This window comes from Bipolaris zeicola (genome assembly GCF_000523435.1).
Source record: "Bipolaris zeicola 26-R-13 unplaced genomic scaffold scaffold_366, whole genome shotgun sequence".
Taxonomy (NCBI): domain Eukaryota; kingdom Fungi; phylum Ascomycota; class Dothideomycetes; order Pleosporales; family Pleosporaceae; genus Bipolaris; species Bipolaris zeicola.
In genome coordinates, this window is record NW_006912415.1 from 1 (window position 1) to 16,825 (window position 16,825).

General features: G+C 29.8%; 9 protein-coding genes across 9 annotated transcripts; 1 reads left to right on the forward strand and 8 right to left on the reverse strand.

Moving 5' to 3' along the window:
* Positions 1 to 26: 26 nt before the first annotated feature.
* Positions 27 to 827, reverse strand: COCCADRAFT_111283 (uncharacterized protein; the record flags this gene model as incomplete). Its single annotated transcript, XM_007719905.1, has 1 exon — positions 27 to 827. A coding segment is annotated over one exon (801 nt), but the record flags the coding sequence as incomplete, so codon positions are not given.
* Positions 828 to 5,182: 4,355 nt separating this feature from the next.
* On the reverse strand, positions 5,183 to 9,097 carry COCCADRAFT_41712 (uncharacterized protein; the record flags this gene model as incomplete). The annotated part of the gene is made up of 5 exons (XM_007719906.1): positions 5,183 to 5,193; positions 5,236 to 5,313; positions 6,609 to 6,613; positions 7,436 to 7,440; positions 8,960 to 9,097. The coding sequence occupies 5 exons, from the start codon at positions 9,095 to 9,097 to the stop codon at positions 5,183 to 5,185; spliced, it is 237 nt and encodes a 78-aa protein (XP_007718096.1).
* An 806-nt stretch (positions 9,098 to 9,903) lies between these two features.
* COCCADRAFT_111281 (uncharacterized protein) lies at positions 9,904 to 10,938 on the reverse strand (the record flags this gene model as incomplete). Its single annotated transcript, XM_007719907.1, has 1 exon — positions 9,904 to 10,938. One exon carries the CDS (start codon positions 10,936 to 10,938, stop codon positions 9,904 to 9,906), a length of 1,035 nt encoding a protein of 344 aa, XP_007718097.1.
* A 732-nt stretch (positions 10,939 to 11,670) lies between these two features.
* On the reverse strand, positions 11,671 to 11,934 carry COCCADRAFT_111278 (uncharacterized protein; the record flags this gene model as incomplete). The annotated part of the gene is made up of 1 exon (XM_007719908.1): positions 11,671 to 11,934. A coding segment is annotated over one exon (264 nt), but the record flags the coding sequence as incomplete, so codon positions are not given.
* Positions 11,935 to 12,177, reverse strand: COCCADRAFT_111291 (uncharacterized protein; the record flags this gene model as incomplete). The annotated part of the gene is made up of 1 exon (XM_007719909.1): positions 11,935 to 12,177. A coding segment is annotated over one exon (243 nt), but the record flags the coding sequence as incomplete, so codon positions are not given.
* A 191-nt stretch (positions 12,178 to 12,368) lies between these two features.
* Positions 12,369 to 13,289, reverse strand: COCCADRAFT_41714 (uncharacterized protein; the record flags this gene model as incomplete). Its single annotated transcript, XM_007719910.1, has 2 exons — positions 12,369 to 12,676; positions 12,863 to 13,289. The coding sequence occupies 2 exons, from the start codon at positions 13,287 to 13,289 to the stop codon at positions 12,369 to 12,371; spliced, it is 735 nt and encodes a 244-aa protein (XP_007718100.1).
* A 909-nt stretch (positions 13,290 to 14,198) lies between these two features.
* Positions 14,199 to 14,366, forward strand: COCCADRAFT_111292 (uncharacterized protein; the record flags this gene model as incomplete). Its single annotated transcript, XM_007719911.1, has 1 exon — positions 14,199 to 14,366. A coding segment is annotated over one exon (168 nt), but the record flags the coding sequence as incomplete, so codon positions are not given.
* A 1,528-nt stretch (positions 14,367 to 15,894) lies between these two features.
* COCCADRAFT_111280 (uncharacterized protein) lies at positions 15,895 to 16,212 on the reverse strand (the record flags this gene model as incomplete). Its single annotated transcript, XM_007719912.1, has 1 exon — positions 15,895 to 16,212. A coding segment is annotated over one exon (318 nt), but the record flags the coding sequence as incomplete, so codon positions are not given.
* Positions 16,213 to 16,335: 123 nt separating this feature from the next.
* COCCADRAFT_111279 (uncharacterized protein) lies at positions 16,336 to 16,626 on the reverse strand (the record flags this gene model as incomplete). The annotated part of the gene is made up of 1 exon (XM_007719913.1): positions 16,336 to 16,626. One exon carries the CDS (start codon positions 16,624 to 16,626, stop codon positions 16,336 to 16,338), a length of 291 nt encoding a protein of 96 aa, XP_007718103.1.
* Between the last annotated feature and the right edge of the window lie 199 nt (positions 16,627 to 16,825).

Sequence of the window (16,825 nt, forward strand, 5' to 3'; positions counted from 1 at the left end):
AAAAAAAAAAAGATATTAAATACACATTAATCTTCTATAGGTTTAAACCGATATGTGTTATTATACACAAGACCCAAGTTTAAATATTTACCCACTGTAACCTTAGAAATATTTAAGTGTTTAGCTAACTCTACATTATTTTTAAACTTTGAAATTAAATTGCCATCTAGATCATATAAACCTACACCTAAAGGGTATTTACTCTTTCTTTCACTTATTATAAATCTAGTTACTTCACTGTGTTTTCTTCCAAACATTGGATTTAACTCACCAGGTTTACTGATTAAAGCTAGCGCTTTTTTACTATGAGTTTTACCAAACATAGGATGATTTGTCTTATTTTTATAATACTCTTTCATCTTTAGTCTAGCTTCTTCAGTATGTTTATAACCTAATGAGCTTGTAGCATTAGCCTTAAAATTATAAAGAGTATCAAAATGAAATTTTTTTATATAACTGGTTTCCAAATCAGTTAAAGCTTTAGAACTTATAATTTTACTTTGATATGTAAAATGTTCATATATATAAAAATGAAATTTATCTAAGCCATACTTAACAAATGATTTTTGTAAAGCAACGTTAGACTTTTTATTGTTCAGATGTTCATTAAGCCTTAAATAAAAGTCTTTGACACTTCCGATGTACTGATTACCATTTTCAGTGTTAATAAAAGAATAAATACCTGCTTTGCCTTTTAATAATTCTCTATAAGATGTAATGCAATCTTTATTATCTAAATCATCAAGAATTAAAATAGGAACAGGATATAGATCAAATGATGGAGGATTTGAATTTGAAGTAGAATAATGTCTACGGCTAGCTACCGTTCAAACTTTTTGCTTAGGTTTGGTAATATAAGCTACATGAGTTATGTTACTTACCTCTAAGGTAAGCACAGTAGGATGAATGTTTGAATTTAATTTCAATTTTTATTTATTTTGTATTTTCATACAAAATTGGACTATATCTTATTTAACATAAATACTTACATTAAATGACCACGTGTAGTCTCTGAGGATTATAACATACTATATGTTAAATTTCCTGCTGATTGTCCCTTTTATTAATTAATAGAAAAGGTCGAAAAAGGGGGTTTTCAGCATATGGTGATCTTTAAAGAGACCAAATCAGTAGCCTCTGCCAAGTCAAAAGGTGCTCTATTTGTTTCTGCTATAGATCCTATGAAAAATACAATGAATATAGGAAATAAAGGTACTGCATATCAAATAGCTCTTTGAGCTTCTATAATAACAGTTATGTCTAAGCTACCTGCTAATAATACAACTAAAAGTATAGCAGAACTTAAAATTAATTCATAACTAATTAATTGAGCTGTACTTCTTAAAGACCCTAAGAAAGCATATTTAGAATTAGCTGACCCAGTATTGTTTTAGCAAAATCTCTTTATTTTTTTACTTCCATCTCTTACAAGATGGCTCAGACTATATCATAGTCTTGTTTATATACATATTTTGATCATTAAGCTAGTAGATTAGGTTATAAGCCTTCTATGCTAAACATACAAAAAAGAATGGAACTGTGACTAAGGTTTTACGTTTATATATATTTCGTCTATTCAAGTTTATCCTAAGAATTTTGTGGAGAGCTGAAGATAAGAAACCCTTTGTATATTTCAGAAGAATCCAAATATTTATTCAATACAGTTATGTGAATCTTAAGAGCACGAATAGCTTCCCGTTTAGTTTTAAATGGTTGATTGGGTATTAAATTTAAAACTCCATACTCATCCAATCTATACACCCAGATCTCAGTACGAGTATAGTGAGCTTTATTCATGTTTTTCAAAAGTTCATTTTTTAGAACTGAATCTATTTCTTTTGTAAAAAATATACAAGAATTTTATTTTGAGAACTAGCTAATTTCGTGTCCAAATGCCTAGTGATGGTACGATAATTAACTTTGAAATGATTAGCAGCTGAAAGTAAACTAGAAAATGGTGAATTATTAACTAATTCAAGTGTTTTAGCATTATAAGCTCAAACTTTTATTTTATTACCCAGTTCTAGTGTATGTGAATATTCAATAAGATTTTCCACTTCTTTAGCTTCAAGTGGTCTACTAAATAAATAAGTACCTTTCACTCCTTCTGCTTTCCAAGTATCTATAAAATAGGTTATTACATTACGACTAATACCCACAGAAACGGATGCTTGGGTTTTAGAAGGAAAGGGGCTACCTTTTACGAATTCTAGGGTTTTGGCATTGTAAACTCAAACCTGTTTAGCTATATTACTATTAAGATTTAAACCACTAGATGCAGTTTTAAATAAATTAAATGTTAATTCAAAATCTATAATAGGTTTCGAGTAGTATAGCTTATTTCTAAACGGTACATTAGTATCTCTAAACATACCTAAAGTACCTCTAGCAATCTTTTCACTACGGCTAGCTTCCATAATACTACTATATTTAACACATATTTTATCTATATATGTTTCATATACCTCATACACATAAACAGGGATAGATTGACCAGATACATGAGAATCAGAAGTAGATTTGAGAGCGGCTAATTTACTAGTTAAACTTGAATAAATAGCAGATTCGGAAAATCTTGAAGAAAAAGTAGTATTCAATAAAGGTAAGTATTTCTGAAGGTAGTAATTCTCTCTTGCTCCCTGTTCTTCAGAAGAACAAACCTCTAAAATAGAAATGTTGAAATGTTCCCAACCAACTAACTTCAAAAAGACATGTAGTTTGCTATTAGAATCAGCTAAAAGATGATTACTAAATCTTCTTTTAAACATAGTTGTTCTACCTATGTAATAAATAAAAGGGTTGTACTTATATTCTATGATGTAAATACAGCCTTTATTTCCTCACTCTTTTAAAAACTCAGATTTTTTATTCTTGTCTAAACAATGGTGACAAGTTGCTAAAATTAAATCACGATCAAAAGGTATTACTGGAGCCTCCCTATCTTTGTATAGTTCTCTTATGTATATTGAGTGTAAAGCTTGTAAATCTTCGATATTGTCATTCTCAGTAACAATGGTAGTATAATATTTTCTTATATCTAATTTAGTTCGTATTGGAAAAGACATGAAAACACTACTGCTATAAATATAATCACAATAAGGACTAATTTCCGCTATATATAAAAAAAGTAAAAAACAAAGTCAGGCCATAAACAATTGTAAGGTTTTATTTGAAATAAAAGTTTTGATCATAAAATAAAAAATAAAACAAGACTTCGGGCGCTCGTGGTAGAATTATTGTATTTCTTATATACTCATCTACTAGTCGTTGAACGTTCATGTTTAAAATAAGAGGACTTTGTTATAAAGTACACTAAGGACTTTATACAGTAGTACACTCTTATGCACCATTTTCCCACCCCAAGGTGGAAAAATATAACCCTAAGGCATGCTAAGAAAATAAATACATGTTTCGCTTCGAGTTGACTTAAAGTAAGTCTTTCTCGAAATTCACCCGATTTTCAACAACTCCCTCACGGGAGTGTGGGACTAATTACTAATCCAGCCAGCAGAATTCCATATGTAGCTAATGAAGACACAGCCAACATATATAATATACCCAAATTATAATCTAGTAACACTAAACCAGGACCATACAAAAAAAAGTTTTTAGTAAAAAAAATTTACTTACTTCTCCCCCTGTTCATTCCCCCTTGAATTTCAATTATTTTTAAGGCACCTTCTTCTAATTTATGTTCTTTTTTATTTACTATGTCCGAAACTAAGCATCAATCATTAAAATCTCTCCTGCGGAGCTCCGCAGGAGCTCTAAGGAGCTCCCTAACTTTTTTTTTACATATATTATGATATATTAAAAAAAAAGTAAATGGGAGAGGGATTTAACACCTAGAATCGGATTTTTAATAAAGAAAGGTATAATTATTTCATTAACGACAGAAAATTTTGTAACTTTAAAATCTATTGTATTTTCTTTTTTTCTTAAATAACAATATCCACAATTAAAATATTCTTTAATTGCAGTTAATAATACCTCATCTTTTTCATGCTGAGTTATTTTAAATAATAGAGATTTAAAGATACCCTTGTCTAAAGAAACAGAAAAATTACCTTCAGCTGAAGTAAACCCAGCTATTCACTGTGAATGTGGTATTACACAGGTTTCTCTTAAAGGACGGGGAACTGGAACAGTTTCGGGGGACATTCATTGTAATTCTTTTGATAAACCAAAGTTTAAGGTTGCTTTTATATTAATAATCTTTTGTAAACCTTGTAAAGTCAAATGTTCTTTCAATTGAATAATAGATAGAATTTGTTTAAATAATAAATAATCTCCTCTTTTTCGAGATATTAAAGGATATTTATCAAAAAATAGAATTAATTCTATTAGCTGACTTAATTTTTTGACTCTAAAGGCACAAGAAGACTGGTTACTACTTACAGTACCAATTCCACCTAAACTACGTTGGATTCTTAATAAAAGCGGATAATCTCTAATATGTAGTTTAATTTGAAAAATTGGTTGAACTTCTCAACCAAATTTATAAGAGGAACTTTTTAAGACACTGCAAGAAAAACAACCTTCACCGTCGCTAAACCCTGTAATAAATCAAGGATCGATTTGTAGATCGTTAATCTTATGTTTATTATTACTTAATGTAGCATAATAACGACGAGTATTAACGTTTAAAGAATTAAAACCAATTAATGGTGAATCGTATAAAATTTTTCTACAAAAAATCATAGCTTATTACTAAGCTCATTAGAATACATCTTAAATATATTACAAACATCCACCCCGGAGGGGTGGATTCTCCTAGTCCCCAAAAGGGGGACTGACCTTTAGGTCTGGACCCCTGAAGGGGACCATCCCAAAAGGATAGCTGTGGATATTGTAAATATCTATAGACGTTTACTCGTTGCTCTTTTACAACTGCAGAATAATATCTTACAACTGATTTAGATCCGCGATTGCCCATTCCTATTACTAGTCCCTAGTTCACTTATTTATGCTACTAAGTTTTGCAGAATTAAGCATACGGAGTAAGCATATGTAGGCTATTATTTATAGCCTACGTAGCCTAGGAAACCTAAAAAGTAACTAGAATCATCTGGCTTATTACCTTACCTGAGTAATTACTTCAGCCACTTTCAAACTTTCGTTTGAAGTTTGGTACCAGAAGCTTTAGGGGTTACCCGGAATTTGTCTATATTACCCTATAGTCCTAAGGTATTACTGCATATCCAAGTAATGAGAAGATTAAAGTTATAACCGGACCAAGGAAAAATAATACTATATTGGCTTGTGTAGGAGAAACATACTCTTTTAATAAAAGTTTAAGAGCGTCGGCAAATGCTTGAAGTAGACCATATCACGAATGTCCTCATTTAACCATTTATTATACATAATACAGGTAAAGAATTGAGGATTTCTCCCTAAATAGTGTAACTATCCATTTCCAGGTATAAATATAAATATTTATACCCTGTACTTTCTCAAGCAGGGTCTGACTATATCTTAAGCATAAAATTGCAAAAATTTTATGCCAACCACCGTTTAGTCGATGAACTGCATACCTAAGATAATAGGTACTTGGCTGCGGGTCGCCTATTTCTTTTCATACATCTATTTCGATTTTACTATACCCCGAGTCATTACCTGGGCCATGTATTTAGTTACCTAATACATTTAGTTGAAATAGCTTTAAGGTGTTCCCGTCCATTGGATGGTTTATAGCAAAAGGTTCTCTTTCACTGATGGGCCTAATAAAGTTTCTTACACTTTACTTTTTATCTTACAATTTAATACTGTAAAAATACAAACCTTTATAGTCTTTATGAGTATTCAAAAATTTACTAATTGTTTTATGACTTAATTCTTTAGCTGCTAAATGTTTTGAACTAAAACCAGTTTCATTGGAATTCATTAGAATGAATTTATCATCTAATTTTTTATAAACTCAAATTTCAGTAGTCTCATTTTTGGCTAATTTTAAATTATTTAGTAGTTCTTTTAAATCAGTCAATTTATCATTAAAAAATAACACTAAATAATTGCCTTTTTTAGTAGCTAATTCAGTATCTAAGTGTCTAACAACAGATCTGTAATCAACATTAAAAAATTCAGCTGCTTTTTGAATACTATTAAATGAATCAGTAATGAATTCTAAAGTTATAGCATTATAAGCTCATACTGTACGATTTCTCGTTTTTCTTAACCATGAGAATTCAATTAGTTTTTCCAACTCTAAATCATTTAATTCATGATTAAATATATAATGACCATTAATACCTCCTTTTATTAGTTTATCTAGATGATTAGTTATAACTAAATGTTGTACACCGGCTCCGCAGCCCCAGTCTTCAGGGCTATACCCTGACGACCCGGGGCTAATAATTTAGCTACTGCACTTTTAGACTCTAATTCTGTTTTAACAACAGTATCTTTTGATTCTATAAAATACATCCATATTTTTTTAGCTATATTATGATTTAAATTTAATCCTTGCATAGCATCACTAACTAGTTTTCCTGCTAAATCAAAACATTCCATTTTATTAGTTAAAAATAAGAGATTTTTGTAGGGTACATAAGTATTTAAATAAACACTAATTGTTTCTCTAGCTATACCATATTCTTTTGATGACGCACTTATGCTACTAAATAGTAGATAATTAGTACTAATTTGATTATTACAATATTCATAAACATAAAGGTATAAATCTTTATTATCTGAATCAAATTTTGACTGTCTAAGTCTTAATATCTCATATAAAGAGTCATAAGATTGTATTTCACTAAAATTACTTTTAAAGATAGTATTTAATAAAGGTAAGTATTTTTGCAAGTAAAAATCTTCTCTATCTTGTTGGATGCTAAGATCACATATCTCTATAATAGAAAATTCAAATTGATCTCAACCAATTGAATTAGCAAATTTATGAAATCTATCCTTTAAGTTAGAACTCAAATGATCTTTAAATCTTTTGTGAAAGTCTTTAGTTCTCCCTATATAAAAACCTTTAGGGTCTTTTTTGTATCTAAACATATATCCTGTCGCCCGTCCTGTAATATGACCCATTTCACCTGTCTTGTAAATAACCGCTAAGTAAAAATAGTCTAGCTTTCTAATTCTTGGATCGTTACTAAACGATCCTCCTTTACTTACAAAACCGGCTCTTATAAAATTTCGACGTTATTTCAAAGAAATAACTATCCCTGCCGGGATGAGCCCCATCGGGGGTCTTCCCAAAGGGTCAGCCCCTAGTTTTTTTTCGACGTTATTTCATAACTGTTTGGACCCCTCTCTCTGAGAGAGAGGGGGCCTAGAAAAAAAACAAGGGCTAGAAATTTTATTTAGTCCTCTAATCTTTTTAAAACTATATAACGAGACACTTCTAGAAAATCCATAATAGCTGTAATTGAATTACATGTAGTAACAACATTACCGTTAAGATCAGCAATTTCATAGAATACACCTTTTCTAACAGTTAGTCATTTATTCTCAGATATAATAAAAGTTTTCCCTTTCTCTTTTTTATAATTAGAGGGGGCTTGTAAAATTATTTTGGCTTGCGTAATTAATAACTCCCTGTCTTCTCTAGGCAAGCCACCTGAGGTTGAAAGTCTATTGTTATTCATTTGTCCTATAAAGGAATCTATTAAAAATTTTCCCTCATGGGTATAGTGATGGCCTTGTTGTTTCAACTTAAATACTAAGGTGAAATCTTCAAAATCCAATAATTTTTTACTACGTCATGTCATAGAGCTAAAAAAAGGAATAATTACATGTTTTATTAAATCAGTGTGATCAATTATTAGATAAGTAACAGGGTTTTTATAGCCGTTCTCGCCGTCAGGTGAAGATGGTAAAACGACTGGTTATTTTTTTTTATTATTTATCTATGATAAATAATAAAAAAAAAAAATTAGGAAGACTCGCTTATTCTTATACTACTTTTCCGCATTGTTTGTTTATTAATAAAAGGTAAATCATATAGAAAATCCCCAATTTTATTCATTAATTCAAAGTCCCTCTCCCATTTACTTTTTTTTTAATATATCATAATATATGTAAAAAAAAAGTTAGGGAGCTCCGCAGGAGCTCTAAGGAGCTCCGCAGGAGAGAATGTTGAACAATAGAAAAATACAATTGATAATTCTTTCTTCGAATGAAAAATGAACCATCACCTTCTACAAATCCAAGTAATCAATAAGGAGTTATTCGATAATTATGTTCGCTAGGCATAGAAAAATTCGTTCTACCTTTGTTCATACTATCCTTAATTCGGATTATTTCTAAAATTAACTCAGGAGATTTTATATAAGAGCTAGTATATAGTTCAAATGCTCTTTTAAAATCGGAAAAATCTAGATATTTTTTAGGCCCCCCTCTCTCTGAGAGAGAGGGGGTCCAAACAGAGTTTAATGGATATTTAGAAAAAATATCTATTAATTTGACTATATCTTGTTGAGTCCTTATAGTAAAAGTAGCATTCGTACCTCTTTCTCTAACTTCTCCTATACCAAGATTACTCTTAATAAAATGTAGTACTTTTATGTCATCTACATGCAACACTATTTGGAAATTAAATCTATAAGAACGACCCTTATTGTTGGGTTCAATATAAAAACTTCCTTCACTGTCTACAAATCCACGTAGTCACTCTATAAACTCTTTGTTAAAAGTATTAAAGTGTCTAACATTTCTTAATTTGACTAATAAAGGAAGACGATTAAAGGGAATATATTTTAAACCATTAAAAGATGTACTAAGAGTAATTGGAGATAATAAATCTTTACATTCACTTACAACTTTACCTTTTAAAGATTTAAAGAAAGATAGAATCACAGATGGATTAAGTAAATTAGTAGAAGTAAAAAGCACATCATCCGAAAATTCAATAACGGGGGCTTTTTCTATTACAGTATCATTCACTCAAAGCATCACAAGAAGAATGAAAAGTTCTTTTATGTGTAAGATTTCATGTTAAACAACCCACTGCATTAGGTCCCAATCTTCTTTGCATACTAGCCATTGTTTTTCTCTCAGCTATAGTTACAAAAGCTACTGTTAGTAAAACAGGTACAGTAACAGCCAATACTTCAAGAACAGAAATAATCGTTGGAAAATATAACATTTTAAATTTAAAAAATATGATATTAAAATTACATATAAAAGTTTATTTTAATAAATCAAGGTAATTATCTATTTAACTTGGGCAGGTTATATATTTTAGAATAAATAATGATTTTATAGTGTATAAGCATATACATAATAAGTAAATAAAATAAAAGATTCGAAGATTAAACCTTCTTCTTTTTATAAACTAAAAAGAAAACCCGAATGCTCTCCTAATAGAGTGAATCCCTATCATTCTCTTTTTATTTTTCCTCCCCCATACGGGGGAAGATAAAAGGGCTTTATTAAACATCTGTTTATCTTCTCCCCTAATTGCCTTTTACATCAGGTAACTGCAATTTTCCAGCTAACTCTAAAGATAGATCTACTGGGATTTGTTATGTGATTAGCTAATATAGTCCTACAACATAACAAGTTAATGGTAATTTAACCGTTATTATACTATTCTGTGTATAATCATTAAAATAAAGTACTAGCAGCATCCATACCTTGCTGAAGATTTGTTGCACCATCTATTAGTGCTTTCGCAGCATCTTCTTTAATCATTTTAATAACCTCAACTGTCTCTGCTGAAACAGATGGCTGGCTTAGCTCTGAGTCTGCTATTTTATCTACTTCTCTTTTCAAACTTTTCAGTTCTTTTGTTTTTTCTTCTATCAAACTAGCTATTTTGTAAACATCTTTACCTGCCTCTTCTGCCAAACCATTAACACCAGGTATTTTCTCAACATATTCTTCCAATTTCTCAATAGCCTCATCTAGTTTTACAGAACTTTGTAAAACAACACCTTGGAAGGTAATAGATTATTCTCTACTTTGAAACAATGCTAAGGATAAAGAGATAACTAATACTAATATAATATTAGAACTATTAATATATGAACTAAATAAAAGATAAGCGATTAACCCTATTAAGATATATAATGCATAAGATGTAATAACACCAGTATTTAATCTAGCAATGTTATTACTTATATTCAATAGTCCTTTCTCTAGCCCGTAAGGTCCTAAATACTCTACAGATCCTTTATCTATTACTTTAGTAGTTTGTCCACCAAGTTTTAATACGATACCTGTAATGTATCTGTTATAAAATAGCTCTATTAAGAAACGTTGGTTAAAGAAACTAAATATGTTGTAACCCACTCTAGATGATTTAAAACCAATTAATATAGTAGATAAGTATTCAGATAACACTATAGCAATTACACTTAATGAAATAGTGAATATTAAAGGTAATAACTTAAATAGAGTTGGTACTCCAAATTCAGTATCTAACATTATCTCATGAGAAGGATGTATAAATAAAGCATTATCCGAAAAGAATCCTGAACCCAATCCTATAAACATATCCTTTGTAATATACCCAAAGAATATAGAGAATACAGCTAAAATCATTAAAGGTAGGCTCATAAAGATATCACCTTCATGTGCTTTTTCATAATTGATTAAAGGTCCATTAGGATTAGTTAAGAATGTTAAATACAACACTTTTACAGAATATAATGTAGTAAACATTGCTCCTATAGTAGCTATTATATATACAACAGTACCAGAGAAATAATACTGACCGTAAGCGGACTCAAGAATAAAATCTTTTGAATAGAACCCTGTCATAAAAGGGAAAGCTACTAAACTTAAAGAAGCTATAAGCATAACTGAATAAGTAAGTGGTAAAAATGGTCTTAATCCACCATATCTTCTAAAGTCTTGATTATCTGCTACAGCATGAATTACTGCTCCAGCACCTAAGAATAATAATGCTTTATAGAATGCATGATTAACTAAATGGAATAATGCCACGTTATAAGAAGATAGACCTACAGCTATAACCATCATTCCAAGCTGGCTCATTGTAGAATAAGCAATAACTTTTTTAATATCTTGTTGGAATAAACCAATTAGAGAACTAAATACTGTTGTAATAGCACCTAATCATAGACATAACATTAAAACTGTTGAGCTGTATTCAATTAAAGGAGATGAACGCATTAATAGGTAAACACCTGCCGTACATTTGTGTTGGCTATCCTTAACTATAAGGGATAGCGCGCCATATCTTTAGACATGGATCGGACTATATCTTTAACTTATAAATTTATTGACGTCTTTCGTTAAAAGATCTATTTTATTTAGTCCTTCTAACGTAAGATGTTTCTTATTTAATACCATATCATGTATTTTACATCATTTAGTAAATGAAAGAGATTTTTTTGTTTTTAATTTGTATCTAGAAAAGTAATTTATGATAACCTTAAGTTTAGTAAAAGATGAACAATGAAAAATTCAACCATCTCAACTTTTATCGTAGCTAACATTTTTTAAATCTAAAGAATCAGTATTTAAAAATACATCACGAAGTGTTTTAATAATATCAAATTCTTTTTGAGAAACTTGAAATGTTAAATGCGGAGCTCTTCTAAGTTTGGATGTAGAACAATTCTTAACTCTACCATAAAAACAACCTTCTGCGTCTACAAAGCCAGATATTCAACCTGAATGTAAACTAGGTTTAACTAACTTATCTTTAAAAGGAATCTCCATATGATATTGTTTGTTATATGTAGTTAATCATACTTTAAATTGTTCTTTTTTATAATGAGTGCATAAATTACCATTAAATATATGAATTAATCTAGTAAAGTTTTCTTTTGAAGAAACATAAAAAACTCCTACATTTCTATTTCCCTCCTTCCTCATTAAAATTTTACCAAATCCTAGTTCTTTTTTTATATAATAAAGAACTTGTATATCCGAAATACTTTGAGTTATATCAAAATAGATTTTATCCTTAGATACAATAAAAGAACCATCTCCCTCTGTAAAACCTATGAATCATTGTAAAAACTGTTTGTTGACTTTTTTTTTATGTTGAGGTATTAAATTAGAAAATTCATTAAATTCATAAGTTATATCACGTGTAGCCTCTGAGGATCCATCGTCATCTGACGACGTTTCCTGCTGATTAACCCCTTTTAGAATAGAAAAACCTCTTCTAAAACACAAGATTTTCTTATTTATCTTATCTAAGGGTAAACTTAAAATATAAATAAACTTGATGTAAGGTGATCCCAGCAAACAGTGATATCATAATTGATTAACTCACGTTAATCAACGGCTATGTTTAACCATAGTGGCAGCGTGTATTAATGCCGAAACGGGTGTAGGCAAAACGGTTGATTTATGCTATATGTAGATCAATGTCTACACTAATACGGCACAAATACTCAACAACTCACGTTATTGTTCGGACTATATCATCAATTACATTATTTGTTTATGAATTTAATTTTATCTTTTATGATTTCTATACCTGATTCAGTTAAATGTTTTTTATCTTTAACCAGATGATATACTTTTAACCATCTCAAGTATGAAACATGTTTTTTAGTTTTAAGAGGATAATTGTGTAAATAATTTAATATTTTATTAAGTTTACCAAAATTAACTACAGTATTATAACCATCATAGCTTTTTATATGTGTTACATAACCATCTATTAGGTTAGCAAGGAGTTTACTAAATTCCACATCATCTTTTTGAGAGATTACGTATCTTACAGTAACTATATGTTTACCTGTTTTACTTAAATAGGCAGAACTAGTGAAACATCCTTCTGCATCTGTAAATCCAGATAATCATGCATTACATAGATTTACTTTTTCATTTGATTCTATATGTATAATATTCGTTTTATATTTTAAATTAAAAGCTTCTAATCATGATTTAAACTGAGATTTTTTATTTTTAGTTATTAAGTTACCATTGAATATATTTATTATTTTTAAAAGATTATCTTTATCTCTAACTCTATACTGATGAGTTTTGTTTAATTTGCTTTGTACTGTTACGGATCCAAAGCCTAATTCTTTTTTAATGTAGAATAGTACTTGTGCATCTACGCTAGATTGTGTTACTTTAAACACTAAATAACCTCTTTTGTCTATACTAAATCCTCCATCTCCTTCAGCAAATCCTATTAACCATCCTTCAAAAATTTTTTTATAATCTAATGTAATTGCTTCACGTGTAGTCTCTGAAGAGCCCAAATTATTCATGTGGTTTCCTGCGGATTGTCCCTCATTCTGGATTTTTCCGAAGCTTACAAAGTAAACAGTGGACCATAATATAAAAACGGGATGTTCCCGCATATAGTGAAGTTTAAGGAAGGCCCTATTCAAACCCTCCATCGCCATAGGTAGTCATACGTGAAGTCCTATTTGAGAACTTTTAGCCATAGCTCCAATTAATAAACATATACCTACAATAGTAACAACATTTTCATTCATGTATGGAGCTAATGAGAATACAGTTGCATAATCTAAATTCAATTTACTTATAGCCTTTCAGCTATAATTGGACTGTATCTTCACCCTATATATTGATCTTTAGTTTCTTAAAAAAACAAAAAGGGTGTATAACGCGCAGTCTCTGAGGATCCTCGATATATACTATGTATATATTTAATGTTTCCTGCTGATTGTCCATTTTCACTTATTAAACAATAAGATCTATTCATTTTAATGTTTATGGTCTGTGTACGCATCTAAAAAGGATGTTTTCACAATATCCTATAAAATGACTTTAGGAGTTTCCAGCGATACAGTTATATAATAAGGGTAATATCACTACTGCCCACGGCAATTTATTTAAAATGTAAAGAATCTAAATGTGAAAAATTAAATTGTTTCCTTTTACTATTAAAATTATTTTTTATAATTTTTATCTTATCCAACTTCTCTTTAGTTAGACCTCCTTTATTAAGATCTTGAACCGTACATCAGTCTTTATATGCTAGATACTTAGAAGAACGTAGTGGGAAGTTATCGAAATATTTACGAACAATTTCATGACTTCTGGAGTTATGAGCCACCGCCATAAAAGAATAAAAGACTTTATCTTCTCTTTCTCGAGTTCTAGTATAGAGATTAACAGTAAAAAAGGCAGATATTTTAGTTAAAATATTAAAATAACTAGCACCTCCATTATTTTCAGCAACTTCCCTAGAATAATTTTGTTTAACTTCTATACGAAAAAAAGGTTGAACACTTGTTCTTAAAAAGACTCCATTTTTCTTTCTATCATATACTGTTATAGCAAAATTACCGTCAGCGTCTGTAAACCCTGCCAATCAACTATTACTATCTAAAGAGGATAAATCTAAACCTAGACAAGGTATAGTAGTACTATCTTTTTCATTTATTCAACAAATAGCTCTATGCAAAGCTTCTATTTTTGGTGTACGCATGTATCCATTTATTAAGTGAATTATCTTTAAAACTTCTTCTTTAGCTAAAATTTGTAATATGACATGACCTGCTTTTTCTCTATTAATAACTTTACCTACTTCTAATTCAGCAGATAATTTTTCAGCTAAAGGTTTATCATTAATATTAAAAGCAATAAGAATTTTTGGTCTATAAATCACATTAGTTTTAGAGTCTGGGTTCTGAACACCAATGTACCCATCTCCTTCTATTAATCCAGCTAAGTAGGGTCCAACTGAATAATTACTTGATACTTTACTTGTAGAATATTTTCTTATTGAATGGTGATAAATAGATCTATTCTTTTTAGGAACGCAACCATAACTATTCTCACATTTAGAAACTTTACTTTTTTCTGTCTTACCAAACGCTCATAAAATCGCAAACATACCTATAGTTAAAAAACAGTCACCTACTCTGTTAGTTAAAAAGGCTGAAAGAGAACTTTGATTTGCTGCTATTCTAGTAAATCAGAAACATACTAAAAGATATGAACAAACCCCAACCAAATCTTAAGTTACGTAAATTGATATCTAAATAATCAATTTATTAACTCCTGTACTTTAAAACCTATTAGGATTTACTTAAAGCCCTAGTATATTATATATAAAGATTCTGACTATTCATTAAGCACCATTTCAGGTACCCATCATTGTACTAGTCGATAGCGATCCAAAATATAACCGACGATCTTTTAAATTTATTTAAAATCTCTTTGATCGTTTTCAATGATGTAGCTAGTGACACTAAAATTCCAATTTTTATCTTAAGAATTTTAGTCTATTTATTCTCCTGTATAATACAGGTTTCATGTTTTATGAAACTATTTTGATTTTCTAAATATAATATCACTAACTATGGAAAATTATCATAAATAATATTTATTTTTATATCTTATATAACATACTCTCGTTCATATAAGGCCCTACAATATCTTTAAGTTTAGTCACTTGTCTTACAGGGATATATATAACTCACTTATCTTTTTTCTTTTCTTCTAATCTGGTAACTAAACCAAAGTTTTCAGATAAAACAGATTGAAGATATTTAACCTCTTCAAGCATAAAAGATCTAGTGTGCAACATAGTTTGGTTATATACTGATTTACCCCCATCGTCCATGATTCAGTAAGCTAACCCTCTAGCTGTTAATAACGTACTCAAGTTTCTAGGTATAACTTTAACTCTTTCCTTGTAAAATAAATCATAATAATGATTTAAACAAGGCATAGCTAAAGTCCTAAAATAAAGAGATTGAGTCGTAGTACCGCTACGTTTATCTTTCCTTGTTAAAATTGTAGGACTCATAGTAGTAATGGGTTCAAATAATTCATATAAACTTCTTAAATATCTCTCCTTTTCAGGATATGATTGCTCTATACGTAGTCTTGTATTATGACTAGGTTTAACTCTATCTAAGAATCCGTCTCCTAAAATTATACCGATACCAACAATAAACAAGATTAGTTACCTTTCCCACCCACCCTACTAAATATTGTCTTACTATAAGCAAATAGAGGGAAAATTTATTAAAGTAATTCTCTACCTGTATTCATGCCAGCTTTGATTTTACATATTTGATCTAAACCAGATGCACTTAAATGAGCCTTATTCTGCATCAATTCAACTATTGTGCAAAAATCCAACCAATCTTTGGATTTAGCTCCTTGTAAAGGATACTCTTTAAATAGTGCAAGAAGATTAATTATATCCGTAAACTTGGTAACTAAGATTTCAATACCCGCCTCATTAACTTTATAAATACGTCCGAAACCTAAGAAGTCGACTATATTTATCAATAATTGTTCATCACGTTTATGTTGACATATTTTAAATTTTAATTGTACAGCCTTCTTCAAAGAGGTCGTTTTAGAAGCTTTGATGCTAACTAAAAAACAACCTTCTCCTAGTTTTTTTTTAGTTATTTCTGAAAGAAATAACGTCAAAAAAAACAACACAAATCCGGCTAATCAATAAGGGTTAATAGAAGAAACTGATATTGGTATTTTATCTCGGTTTACTGGAACAATTCCCGGAAAGGCGACTTTCAACACATCCGATAGACCATTATTCATTGAAGCTTTAACAGCTAAAATTTTCCGTAATCCTTCCATTGTAAGATGTTCTTTATTCTCAATTAAATCAAGAACATTTTTAAATAAAAGATAATCACCTTGTTTTTGTGAAATTAGCGGATATTTATCGAAATGCTGGAAAATAACTTTTAAATCTTTAACGGCTTGAACACGATATTGAATCATATTGGATGCAGGTTTACTTAAATAACCCACACCAAAATAACTTTGAATTTTTTTTAATAAATCTAAATCTTTCTCATGCAATTTAATTTGAAAAGACCTTTGTTTAACCGTCCATCCTAAATTCGAGTTGTTTTTAATGACACTAATCCCTTGCGGGATTCCCCTTAGGGAATCCTAAAGGGATTCCCCTTTTTTTTTT